At 39.2% G+C, this 14,513-nt stretch overlaps 2 protein-coding genes across 4 annotated transcripts in view; one reads left to right on the plus strand and one right to left on the minus strand.

Moving 5' to 3' along the window:
- The window catches only part of LOC134222172 (uncharacterized), a 60,260-nt gene extending 60,136 nt beyond the window's left edge, over positions 1-124 (plus strand). The window contains exon 4 of the mRNA XM_062701316.1: positions 118-124. Coding sequence (XP_062557300.1) covers positions 118-124 — 7 coding nt within the window. The remainder of the gene's footprint in view (positions 1-117) is intronic.
- The window catches only part of LOC134225949 (protein eva-1), a 586,714-nt gene extending 572,556 nt beyond the window's left edge, over positions 1-14,158 (minus strand). For 2 of the 3 annotated variants that reach the window (XM_062706410.1, XM_062706406.1), the window contains exon 1: positions 13,241-14,158. The gene's annotated coding sequence lies outside the window, so the exon portion shown is untranslated. Of the gene's footprint in view, positions 1-12,669; positions 13,010-13,240 lie in introns of those variants that run through there. The other variant, XM_062706407.1, reaches the window with a different exon arrangement.
- Positions 14,159-14,513: the final 355 nt, after the last annotated feature.

Consider the following 14,513-nt stretch of genomic DNA (forward strand, 5'->3'; position numbering starts at 1 on the left):
ACTTAATATGTGGAAGTGGTGGAATTCAATGGGATTGTATAAACTCGTCTTATGACAGGTGAAAACACTCCACTAAAAAACTCAAAATAATTTTCTTATTTAACATTATTTTTTCAGCTATTAATTATCCCGCATAAGCCGAGAGCTTTTTGTTTGAAATATTCTATAAGACGTCTTGTCACTTTGAATGGGTTCAAATTAATTGCTCTAGCAACAATTTTCCTTCATGGCAGCCTATTTGCCTTTTCAATGCAATGGGCAGCAAAAGAATTAGTTGAAAGCTGATCTTCAGATTCTGACTCGCAACAAATCAAAATTCTTCGTAATTGGTGACTTCAATGCCAAACACCGTTCATGGAATAATGCTCAAAGCAATTCCAACGGCAACATTTTATTTGAAGATTGTTCTGCGGGATATTATACTATTCAATATCCCAATAGCCCTACTTGTTTTTCTTCCAGTCGAGATCCTTCTACAATTGATTTAGTTTTAACGGATTCAAGTCAGCTGTGTGGCCAATTGGTAACTCATGCTGACTTTGACTCTGATCTGATCTGAAATTTCACAAGAAGCCATTTATAATCCAATCAGTTCTACTTTTAATTATCATAGAGCTGATTGGGATTTATATAAAACGTATATCGATAGGAATTTTGATGTTAATATTCTTTTGGATACCAAAAGTGATATTGACAATGCGCTCGTATCTTTGACAAATTTAATTGTCGAAGCCAGAGGCATTGCAATTCCTAAATGTGAAATTAAATTCAACTCCATTATTATTGACGACGATCTTCAGCTACTGATCCGTCTTAAAAATGTGAGGCGAAGGCAATACCAAAGAACTCGCGATCCCGCGTTGAAAGTTATTTGGCGAGATTTGCAAAATGAAATTAAAAAACGTTTTGCTATTCTGAGAAATACCAACTTTGAGAATAATGTCTCGAAGTTGAATCCCAGTTCGAAACCCTTTTGGAAATTAACAAAAAACCTCAAAAGCCAATTCCAGCGCTTAAAGAGGCAAATAAAATTTTATTAACAAATGGCGAAAAGGCTCAAAAATTTGCTCAGCAGTTCGAGAGTGCCCATAATTTTAGTCTAGGTCTCACTAGTCCAATTGAGGATCAGGTTACACGAAGCTTCGAAGACATTCTCAACCAAGATAATGTTTTTGACCCTTCGTTGGGAACTAATTTGGATGAAGTGAGATCTATTACTAGAAAATTTAAAAATATGAAAGCCCCGGGTGATGATGGTATTTTCTACATACTTATCAAAAAACTTCCTGAGAGCTCTTTATCCTTTTTGGTTAATTTATTTAACAAATGTTTTCAATTGGCATACTTCCCAGATAAATGGAAAAACGCCAAAGTTGTTCCAATTTCGAAGCCGGACAAAAATCCAGCTGAGGCGTCTAGTTATCGCCCAATCAGTTTGCTTTCTTCAATAAGCAAACTGTTTGAAAAGATTATTTTAAATAGAATGATGGTTCATATTAATGACAATTCTATTTTTGCTGATGAGCAATTTGGGTTTCGCCATGGGCATTCAACCACTCATCAGTTATTAAGAGTTACGAACTTAATTCGGCTCAACAAATCTGAAGGATATTCGACTGGAGTTGCTCTTCTTGATATAGAGAAAGCATTTGACAGTGTTTGGCATGAAGGTTTGATTGTAAAATTGATGAATTTTAATTTTCCTCTGTACATTATTAAACTGATCCAAAATTATTTATCAGATCGCTCACTGCAGGTAAACTATCAGAATTCTAAATCTGATAGATTACCTGTAAGAGCTGGTGTTCCCCAAGGCAGCATACTGGGGCCCATTTTGTATAACATTTTTACTTCTGACTTACCTGATTTACCACCAGGGTGTCAAAAATCTTTGTTTGCAGATGACAAAAGTCTCTCAGCCAAAGGGCGTAGCCTTCGTGTCATTTGTAGTAGATTGCAAAAAAGTTAAGATATTTTCTCCACTTACTTGCAAAAATAGAAAATTTCCCCGAATGCTTCCCGAATATTTAGGACTTCTGCTAGATCAAAAATTAACTTTTAAAAATCACATTGAAGGCCTTCAAGCCAAATGTAACAAATATATTAAGTGTCTATGTCCACTTATAAACAGAAAATCAAAACTTTGTCTTAAGAACAAACTTTTGATTTACAAACAAATTTTTTGACCTGCCATGTTGTATGCTGTGCCAATATGGACTAGTTGCTGCAATACCAGAAAGAAGGCACTTCAGAGGATTCAAAATAAAATTCTGAAGTTGCCTCCATGGTATAGTACCAATGAACTTCATAGAATTTCTAATATTGAGACATTGCAACAAATGTCCAACAAAATAATTTCCAATTTTAGACAAAAATCGTTGCAATCTTCTATTGCAACGATTAACTCCTTGTACCCTTAGTATAAAATAGGTTAAGATTAGTTTAAGTTGAAAACATTGTAATTCCTACATGGTTCAATTCAACCAGAGGAAAAATCCTAGCTGCCAGAGGCGATTGAATTGTAATAATTAGTAATAAATTAAAATGCTACCTAGCAAATAAGGATGATAGTGTCAGTTAGGAGATGTCTAGGAGATGAATGCATATGTTAGATAATAAGCAAACACAATATGATGAAAACGGGTTTAATTAATTTCGGAAGGGATCGATTCGAAAGAGATGTTATATCCGATTCACATGGAATTACTGTATATAAAATGCGATAAGAGCACTAAAGCAGACCACTATCTTCCAAAAAGCACCTTATGTTCCGTTGTTGGCACAATCACACAAAACATACATGTTCAGCAATACGATGGAGCATAAGCAGACCCAAAGGTACAAGGCGCATAATCTTGTAATGATATGGAAGACGATTTTCGAATTACCTCCGTACCGTCGTGCGGGGCTTCTTTTGACAAATCGGGGCCTACTTCGGACATTTTGAAACAAGAATTATAACGTGAATTACTATCAATTTGCCATTATCACAATTTGGGTGTCTTGTTGATACTTGAATGGTAACTTTCTGTTTCAAATTTTATATTTTTTACGTTAACTTTTTCGGAAAATCGAAAATCAAAGCACCCCGAGTCAAAAGAAGCCCCGCACGACGGTATGTTAGTATGTACGCCAAAAGTAAAGGACTAAGGAGTAGTTCCACTGAAAATCATATCACAATTGTATTGGACTAAATGCGTTAATGATGCTATTACTGATCAGATACTAAGACTCCATCGCTTCATTATAGGGAAGATGAGATAAAAGCCATGGATCATTTTCAGTTCACCCTCATATATTTTATTTGGAGAAATTATTGCTGCTTAGCTGAAAGTTTGATTATCTTACGAAAACTTTAACTCCTGATTTTATCACAGTCTGGAACAATAGATTCAACATCTATCGTAATAAGCTCTTTTGCAGCCGCGAATAATTTTATTAGGTTCTCTTGAAAATTTAATTAAATTAGAACCCATTCTCTTTGTATGAAACAGAGTAAAGGCACCGCGTTTGTGGAGCTTTCGGTCAACACGAAGTATGTTTACCATTGGGGTTAGTCGTCACGCAATGTGCTTTGGCTAATTACATAGCCTAGATGGTATTGCTACCGAAATGGATTCAAAGATAAAAAGATAATTCCACATGTATATGCTTTGGCTTTACCAGTGCGGATTTGATGAAGACTTGTGCTATTACCTCAGATTGAAGCCGGTGGAATAGAGTTGCTTTGCCAGAAAAGATTGGGAGGATAAGAGATAGTCTGTTGGGTTATGGTTTTTGTTCGTATATCCGATTACGGTACACCTTTCCTTCACAGACTCAATCCACTTAGGTACCTGAATACATCAGCAAAGAGCAAATATGATGTACTTTTCAACAGTTCTGACATTGTTGCTTTGCGGTATCAGATGGATGTATGTGGATATAAAGAGAGTTTTACCAACATGAAATCATCAGCAGGTTTTCAGAGTGCTGCAATATAAATTCTGCATAAAACCCCAACCAACACCCCCCAACAAATGCAACCGCTTCTAGTCTTTGGGTTTTGATTGTACTATGAAAAGTTCTAAACAAGGAGATAGCCACCATATTATGTGATTATGTGATAAAAGGTGTCCACAGTTAAGTTGCATCACTTTCAAAGGTCGATAACATTTCGCATTTTGGGTCAATTTGAACGAAATTTTGGGCCTCAGCGTGTTTTATTTGCACTACGTTAGTTTCATTACGAAATTTCCAATATTTTCGAATGTACAGTTGGATGAAATATTGGAACAACAAACCACATCTTATGAAAAGGTGTTGGTAATCCAATTTCGTGCCAATTTCCCCAAAGTCACCAGAGTTGTCGCCGATCGAAAGATACTGGGTCACTGAAAACACGAGCTTCGGAAACATCCAAATTTCGACATTACGAAACATAAAATGTCAACCTTTTACCTTTCTCGTATACTAAGTATACGTAAAAGCTATATGTTCCAAAAACAAACTGTTTATAGATGGCCCGGAGATCCATAGTGTTTATAGCAATCGACTTGGTTAATAATACTAACGTCACCATTTTTGATTATTTGAATAATTTCAGGACAACTTCCCAAAAAAAACCATACGCTTTGGCGCTTCTATTACACAATTTTTAAATTAAAAAAATCTAAAGAGATCTGTAATTTTATTTTTTAGACTGATATTCGCCAGATTTTGGGAAAGCATTAAGCTAATTCTTCACGCCGGTTAACACTTTTTTGATTCTTGGTTTTCGATTTTTGAAATTCTTAGAGGCGTAAAAAATACGTTATCTGGAAAAGTTGATCCTAATTAAGTTTAATAATCGACTGAGTTATTTAGTTGTTGGAAAAGGTTGAAAGCGGATAAATGTTGGATTAGTTTTTTTTTTTCAAAATCTTATGAAACAAAAAAAAAAACAATTAATCCACATATTAGTAACGATGCATTTCTTGTGCATTATGAAAAATAGTTTTTTTACTAGTGAGACCATATTCCGATATAGCGATTATCAATAGGAAACAATAGGACAGGATTCTACGCCGATTGCAACTTATTACGAGAAAATGGACTAATAGTTAGTGCCTAAAAAACACACACACATAGACATAACCTCTGTTCGTTCAGCTAATTCAATTGATATATACCACTATGGGTCTCAGGGTCTCTCATAAAAAATTCGTTTTTGTTGTGATCCTATAGCCCTTACGTACACTTAGTGTGTACGAGAAAGGCCAAAACATTGCCTATAAACTTCGCAATTCATAACTGTGGAAAACCTTTACAATACTGAGCCACATGGCTGTTCTTGTTGGGAAGAGAAGATAAGAGAAAGAAGGAGTAGTTTTGAAGTAATCCCTTTAAAAGCTACTTTTAATTACTTTCGTTCACCCACATTTCCCACGGTTACGCAGAGAAGTTTGTCGCAACCTTCTAACTCCAAACCACCGTCTCACAGCTTAGAGCATCGCTCATAATATGTTCTAATCATTATTATGAATTTTTCGTCGCTATCTGTGGGAAACCGTGTTTTCTGAGCAAGCAAAGCGGCCTGCACCATGTAATCTTCGGTGCCGCAAACAAGAAGGATAGTAGTATTAAAGTGCATACTATCACCAGCGCAAGATTACCCGAGTCCCGGGAGGTTGGACTGCAGTCCTACCATGGTGCCGGGAATCTGATGAAAGTTAGATTACATTTGAATAAATTATTTCTGCCGTCGAGTTTTTCACCTTGGCTTGCTGCATGAAAAGCCACAGCATCAGCATCAGCCACTTTCAGAAACAAACGTCCGTCCGCAACCACAGAAAACATACGCTGGCTTCAGGTATGTGCTGTTGGTTGTGGAATATTACCACCAGACCACCATCACCACTACACCATGCTGAGAGGGGTTGTCTCCCAATGATAAAAGCTCTGAGTGAAATAGTGAACTACCCGGTGGTGAGTGAGTCTTCTTGGTGAATAAAGAATGCACTGTCTGCGGGATTGTTTGTCTAAAACAATGAAAAACTTGCAATGGAAAAGGACATACTAAGCAGATTTATGCTTCACATGAAAACCGATTCGGGGTAAATTTTTTCCTAAAGAATGATTGATTGCTGAGAGTTTTATGATGTTATCAGGCACAGACAGCGTGATTCCAATGTGGTACTGAACGTAACCAACTGTCAGGACGGATATAGCAAATGGAATCATGATACGTAAACAACATTGGAATCAGATATCTGTCAATGCCATTACCAAAAGCATTGTAAAACCACACCGCCCCCCATACCCACCCCACTCACTTCTCGCATGGCTCTACCGACTGTTCGATTCGCGAGTTTGTGTCAGAATAACTAAAAACAAAATGAATGGCATAATACTGTTAGTGGAAAGTTGGCAGTGTGTAAGTTCTCAATTGAACCAATTCCAAATATGGTAGGCGAAACAGCAACAAAGAAATTAATTCCTGCTTAAATATTTGAAAACAAAGTATGTTACATACTCGTTTTAAAAAGGCTATATGTACCAGTTGTGGCTATAGCACCAGTTGTCGCACTACCTAGTGCTTTATATGCCATATGGCCAGAGCCGTAGTGAGGCCTCCTGGCACCCTTGGCGAAACCATTACTGGGCGCCCCTTAGGGTAAACTGGGGTAATATGCACCCCCGGGGCAAAACGACCTTTTGGTATTTTTTAGCGGTGTTCCAGAGATATTTCCAAAAATGTTTACTACTAGACTGGTAGTTCGAGCTCCGAACTACATGCGCTGTAGTGAATACTCTCGAAAAACTGCCGAAAATGTACTCAAAAATGCCAAAGGGTCGTTTTGCCCCGGGAGTGCATATTACCCCAGTTTCCCCTACTTGCTTTCAGATGTTCAAAACAAAAACTGCAATAAACGCAGGGAGATTTCAAATCAATCACCTATTTGCGTGGTGTACCTAATTATGTTTTATGAATTCCTTAAGCCTCTATAACCTTCATATGTTCCAATGTAAAGGTAGGGAGTAAGGACTACTGAAAATCATACAACTTATAGATATCCATTGAAATTTTCCTAAATTTTAGAATTCAATAAACGATTGGACCTTGTAATAATTGGGTAAGTATGGCCTGAGCTATGCTGAGACTCCCTGAACCAATGGCCTCAGGGTCGGCACGCTCACCTCAAGCTACTCGCGGGCAGGGAACTCTCGCAATCAAAATGTAGGGAAAACCACAGAGCTTCACAATGCGACACTTTATTTCCTCCACTCTTTCACTTTCTTAAGTCTAGCTAACCTGTCTTTCTCGGGGCCCCTCTTCCTGGCAGCACTCCACCACTTCACTTCTTCCTTCTTCAACTCCTGTCCTTCCTCGTCCTCTGCCTAGCTCTCCTTCGGTCCTTCCTTGTCTTTAATCTTCGATGCAAGGGCATTCACGCCGGCGACGGCGGCTTTCTTCCTCTTCGGTACTTCCTTCGCCCTTCAACGGCCTACGTAGCGTCGGTGGCTGATACCTTCCTCCTTCTGTTGCCGACGACTCGGCTCGCTGCGGATTACCGGTGGTAACGCCGGGGTGACTTGGGGATCTCCATCGCTTCTTGCCGCGGTCCAAAACGACCAATAAGATGGCCGAACGGTTATCGGCGGAACAATGCCGAATCAGGCCGACAATGGAACCTGGGTACGATGGCGGTTCTCGATGGGGTTTAACCAAGGTTTAACCATATGTCATATACATTGTATTAACGATTGACAAAACTCATAACTTAGCAATTTCACCCCAAGCGTTCGGATCAAATTACTTATTTCAATGCTTGTGCAGAGCAAGCACATCGACTCTCCCATGCTCAATAAATTATATTTGTCACACGGATCAATACCCTCACGTTTAACCAGTGTAAGCAAAATTAAACCACTTTGTATATGCGCAATGACGCGAAAATGTAGCAACACATAGCTTGTAATATAAAACACATTTGGACTCTGTAATAAACGTTCTGTTCGTAGTTAGCGTTCTTCGAAACCACATCGTTTTGTGATTAGTGATCCTATCTGCCCCGATTTTGGGTTAGGACACTGTTTTAAAAGAAACTCCCTTTAGGGTCAAGCGCAACGGATTGCGCAGTGTAAAAATCGTGCCACGAACCTGCCAAATTAAGAAGAGGCATGATACATAAAACGGCGGGGTTCTGGGAAGGAGAAAATGCTGGGATCAGCTTCTGTCTCCGGAAGCACCCACTTTAAGTTACCTGACGTCCTCTACGCCTGGTCTTCTTCCACAAACTCTCTCACTTCAACTTCTTCTAATTTGGTGCTTTCGCTAGCTTTAAAACTTTATTCCGTTCACTTTGAATTGCGTTGGATAAGTGACGGTTTCAGGCTTGTTTCCTGCATTCTAGGGTCATGACCTCCTTTTTCAGGTCAGTCACCTCGCATCATTCCATCAACCCAATTACGCCACCCCTTCATGGCTGCTCGACGATCGTGCTTCTGGCCCTCTGGTGTTGGGTTGGAGGACTATGGTGAGTGGTTGGCTGCGGTCTTCTAGGGTGGTGGAGGCTAATCACGCCCTGCTCTACTGCAGTCGCTACTGTACATGGAAAACCTACACATAAAGACGAGTTTTACCTGCCATTCACAAACAATTCACGCATAACACTAAAATTCCACGAATTTCTCGGCAACACTCATCACATAACATAACCAACACTTACAACCTATATTGCCCTTCTACGCATAATTGTCCCATGTTACCTTCGATAAAAAAAATCAAACTCGAGTAGAGTTGTCCCACTTGAAAAATTAAGTAGTCGTTTGATGATAATGAAAACTGAAAACCGTTTACATAAGTAGTTATCTGTTTTATGTTCTGGGAAAGTGTAGCCTTCGCTCAAGCCATTTAAAAAAAATTGGTAATATTTTTAGATTCAATCGATTTTGAAATTAGTGGTTCAAATTTCAGTTTGAAATAAACTACGTCTAAGAGAAAAACTGGGATACATGGTGTAAAATGAAAATTTTAACCTTGGGGACCGTCACGAAATCATGTAAGATTTGTAACGTTAATCGGTTCTTTATCTTTCGATGGATTTCAAAGATTTATATATAAATCGATTCGCAAACTCTCCACCAATTTGCCAGTAGTATTGTATATTTCATTATCCACGTTAAATTATTAAAAAAATATTTCTTTTATGCACTTTGTATCCCCTATTTAGTGCATTCCAGTCCTTGGTAATTGCTTACTTTTAGGGTATTATCAATTATTGAATTAGGGTTAATGAATGACGTGGTCCAGCTGCAAGACAGTCCCCTACTCCCTCGCAGAATGGGAGGTGTTACTAAAGCTGGGTAGTAGTGTCGGTGGGATGATACCTTTCTTCTATACAAAGCGGAATAATTGCTTCAGTGTACTATATTTGGTTTTACGTAATTTGCGTTGAGCGGTCGTGTCTTGTACACAAGGGAAACATGCCCCCTGAGCTAACCTTCTGATACCTGTTTTAGTTATTAACGGAAAAGAACTCTCCGGATACAAGTCAAACAGTTGATTGCGGAATCGTTGATTACCAGTCTTCCCACGAACATGTGTGATGTTCAACACAAGTACATTTTCATCAACTCGTGTTGAACACTGAACATGGATTATTGACGTACTCGAGTACAAAGGGATACCCAGTACCTACCTAAACGAACTTGTACTTAAGTACAAAACACATGTACAAACTTGCTTTCAGGTCCGAGAGTCGACCGGCAAGAGACAAAGAGAATGAACAAAATGGAATTCGAAAACTGTGCACGCTGAAATGAAGATGCACAGTGATGGGTGGATCTGGAAGACTTTTTTTTCAAATAATTTTTTAATGTTGCAAAACTTTTTCACGACGTTGGTATCCAACTGACATGGGCTTCCAACATCACGTAAACAATAATTAAGTTTACAGATGATGTTGATAATTTTGACTTCGATTCACATACCGCTATATAACTTTTGTTGAGCGTGTACATTCAATAGGGAAAGAATAGAAAGCGCATAATTATAAATACTATGTATACTCATAGATCAGTGGAACAATTTCTCGACACTCTGTTAATGTATTCCTAATAAATAAAACTAAATTGTGTATTGTCACGCTTTTAGAAATGCTCCATCGGGAGAGAGCATTTCGTGTTGCACTATGGGACCGCTCACAAATTACGTAACATAAAATTGGGCGAATCCAGTCCTCTTCTTTGGAGCACATTATGTATTGACAATTTAATTTTTCCGTCTGAATCGTAACCCTTGAGGCTATCCCCTTCCTCCTTATATAGCGTCACGTAATTCATCCACAGCCCCCATGGATGCACAGCATTTTTATGTCAAAAACCGGCTTCGTGTTGGAAAATACCATACATAACATATTACGCAATAGCCTCCACAGACTACCAGCTCTTTGACTTAATGATATCAAAGATCACACACCTCGTTTTATTTTAAAATTATATCAAATGACTATACTCGTAATCTGTACAGACTATAACCTAGGAATGTAGAACTGAACCATTCCGAATGACAACAACATTGTCCTCTCAGAATTGTCCTCAGAATTAACTAAACACGCAACAAGCGATTGACTTTGACTTTGCAACAAAATAGGGGCATAACACTTGAAAGCTATAAACTTAATTTTTGCGTGAACACTTTTGGTGGTCATTTTACTGAGCCTTCTAAAGTACAAAACCTCATGAAAATATTGATATATAATAAATTTGCTTATATCCGCACATCTATGAATTTGTTCACTATCTATATTTGCTTTGTTTAAGAAGCTTCTGGAACGCTATTCAACAGTAAATTTTACAGCCAGAGTGTACATGTGTACTGTACAGATGTACAGTACATCGGTACAAAATGAAACTCGAACGCAAGTTCGGGTACAAGTATACATTTCGTGCGTATACGTATAAACACGAAGCAAGGGTACAGATGGAGTATACGGACAGCTGTACTCAGCGTGTTTGATGTTCGTTTGGGAAGACTGACTAAGTGTTCTATTAGGGAAGATCCATTAATTACGTAACGAAAAAAATGGGCATTTGCAACCCTACTTCCCCCTATGTCACACTTTTTATATGAAATATCTGAATTTTCAAATGGGTCGTCGCACTTCGCTTAACCCCCTCCCCCTCCCCCTTTGGGTTACGTAATTTATGGACGCCTTTCCTCGATTATTAATTGAAAGCCATTGTATGCCCGACATTGCAAAATTATGTATCTTGTTTGGCAAGTGCAATGGATACACTATGCCCAGGGTGTCAAGAATGTTTCCAACCCGAAAACATTCTAGACCGGACCGAGAATTGAACTCCGGATTGGCTATCCTGCGGCTTGGCTCGCCAAATAGTCGCGAGATCAGGGTTTGCGGTCGGTGAGTAATGACATTAGAGCAAGATTGGACGCGTTAGTATTGAAATACGAAATAGTCGCGAGATCCGGGTTGATGGATTGTGATCGGTGAGTAAATAAATCAGTTTGCGATTGGACGTGATCGTGTTAGGTGAGTAAATTAATTAGTGCATGGTTGGACGCGGTCGGTGAGTAAACAAATTAAATAGTGGATGATTGGACACTTTCAAGACGAGCTCCGTGGTCTAGTAACTACCGCTTCTGCCTTACAAGACGGAGGACGTGGGTGTAGTCCCAGTTTTGCTCCCATTAGAAAATGTGGTATGGACTACATCACTGTATCTGTGTATCTTTGAACCATGCTTCAGATTATTTACCCTACCAAATCGACAAACTTTCTTTCCGTGGTATTGTAGGAATGCAAATGTATTTTCGGTCTCTAGTAGCAAAAATAACTACACACTAACATTCCCTTTTCCCAACTGACTGTATACAGTTATATAAGTCCTTATAAGGACTTGGTCGGCGCCGTTATTGATCTATATCTGTGAACTGCTGAAACGTGTACTTCGAGAACAGGTAGTAAAGCCCAGCATCTACTCACTTTGATCGTAGTGCAATTTACACTAGTTCTGATCAATCACGGAGTAGCAACCAGTGACATGTACAGTCAATATAAGCTAAGCTAAGAAAGAGAGGTTTTGCGATAAGGAGATACCTAAACTAAAATTCTCAATAATCGCCATTGCACAATGATCAGAAAAATACAAAATATGACCAAAACTAAAAGATATATCGACCACTTTTCATTCGATCGAATATCTTCAAGTCACATCAGACGATGCAGAGGTATTTTTGGTTACTACAATAATTACGGTACAAGTAACTAAAACCACACCCTAACGCAGTTTTTTATACTGAAATATTAAGAATTCAACTGTAGCTATATAGCTATATAGTACATGTATACAAAAAACCGTGACATAGGGGGAATCGCCCCTATTACCAGATAATTATATTTTATGATTGTTGGAAATAAATCATTAGTGAGACATCTGTTCCACCGTGTGGATAGCTTCTTAAATAAATTATGTAAACCATAACTATGAACATTATATATAAACTATAGTAAAAAAAGCTAGTAAAATGGTATAGTCTAGTTGAGTGTAAAGAATCCAAAGGATTTTTTTTTGTTTGGTTGAAGAAAATGGGACTTGAAAGTTTTCAAAGCTCCTAATGATGATTCAATGTTTGCAATTAGTGCTTCATCCTTTTCGCATATACATACACAGCAAAAAGCTTACCTTTTTATTTGATGTTCATCAAATTTGTGGTAGCTAAGCCAAAAAGATCCATTATGTGTGATGATGCTTGGCTTCATTCATTATAACATAGTGAAACACAACAAATGCAGAAGATGTAGCTAGTACCATCGAAAAATTCAAAACATAACTTTTTTTAAATGTTGTTCCCACTTAAATCCTTTCTGAGTATCAGCTGACACCGGGGAATAAAGAGCCATCTATCATGACAACACTTTTTGCCTTCGGGAACGTAATCCTTTACTGCCAAAGTCAGCTTCTCATCATCATTATCATCGTCATCAGCGTCATTATTTTCCTTATGCAAAGACACACAAATTTTACGCTCACCCTCTTCACTTCCCCATTTGCACTGTTGGCGGAGAAGAACATAAAAAAAGCTCCTTTAATTACATTTCGAAACCATCATATCGCAACAGAGGAAAGAGCACACCACGAGCACAAGAAGAGAGGGCTCCCCAATGCCCGAGCCCCAGGCGCAAAGAGGATATGAATACCGCTTTATTTTTTCATTAAGCTCACAAATTTTCCTCATTTTTCACATGATACGTACTTCCAGAACCAGCACCGAACTTAGCGCCAACTGTTGACAACAGCTCCACCATACGTTGTTCCGCATACAGATGCTGCCAATATCACTTTAATTACAAGCCCACACTTCCTACAGCATCAGGATCTAATTCCGCAATAGCCTCAAATATGCTCTATATCAATAGGATCACAATACTGCCAGCCAATCTATGCCGGTTTATACCACTCGCATGTACATTCCTTTTCACTTCAATATTCACCAAACATCGCCGACCAAGACGTGGCCACACACACGATTTTCCCAAATGAGATTTTATATCTCACCCGCACCCGTTCCGAAGATCCTCTTTCAGTAACATAATCCAATTTTCGTCATTCAATTGTGTCTCCTTTATGGTTGTTGTTATATCCACCCAAGAGGAAAACTGTTATTGTTATTCCGCTGGTCTCTTCCAAATTCTGAAAGCACACGCAAAACGCGATCCACTGAGCAGATGAACAGCTCCGACGCCCGTCCGTCAATATCTCAGCGCGCCAATTCACAGCGAAGTCGCCTTTGACTTCATCACTTGATGAGCAAAAACAAGACAGTCGTTGAACCGCAGCAACTGGGTGCTATCTGCATTTGTCTCCTTCGCACGGGTTTAGTTTGCTATCGCGGTTTTAATTTATTTTAAGAACGCGCACCGCGGCCACCCCGTCCTCCCGGTCACTACGCGGCAAGTTCAAAATTCCTCACGCGCGCACTTTGCAACCGTAATGCCTAATGCTGCGTAGGAAATTATTACGACCTCTCTGTCTCTACCCCACAACAAACGCGCGCGCTCGCCAAACCAAAAATAGTGGCAGATGCCTCTTATCCTGACCGTGCAGCTCAACCGAACGGTTTTGGCGAAAATCCCTCCAACCCGATGACTACCGTGTGTGCACCGTGGAAGCACTTTCCATCGACTGACACCAGAATGGATCAGAACATCAAATCACGGCAAACGATGGCGGGGATCCCCCCATTCAATGAAACAATATGCGTTCTCTCTATCTCGCGACTTTTCCGCTGATGCTTTTTCTCTGGTCGGCCCAGCATCGGGAAAATTCCTTCACAGTCAGCAGACAAAACATTGGCACTGACTGGTAAAATTGGTTCATTCTTCGTTGTTTCGGTTGGAATTCGAGTCGAGATTGAGCGGGAGAGTGAATTTTATTTCGAAATCTTTTGGTGAACATGCGCAATGGTGTGCAAAGACCGGTAACGGCCGTTATTTGATGTGTTGGGAATGAAATGAATGACCCGAACC

Source organism: Armigeres subalbatus, chromosome 3 (assembly GCF_024139115.2).
Source record: "Armigeres subalbatus isolate Guangzhou_Male chromosome 3, GZ_Asu_2, whole genome shotgun sequence".
NCBI lineage: Eukaryota > Metazoa > Arthropoda > Insecta > Diptera > Culicidae > Armigeres > Armigeres subalbatus.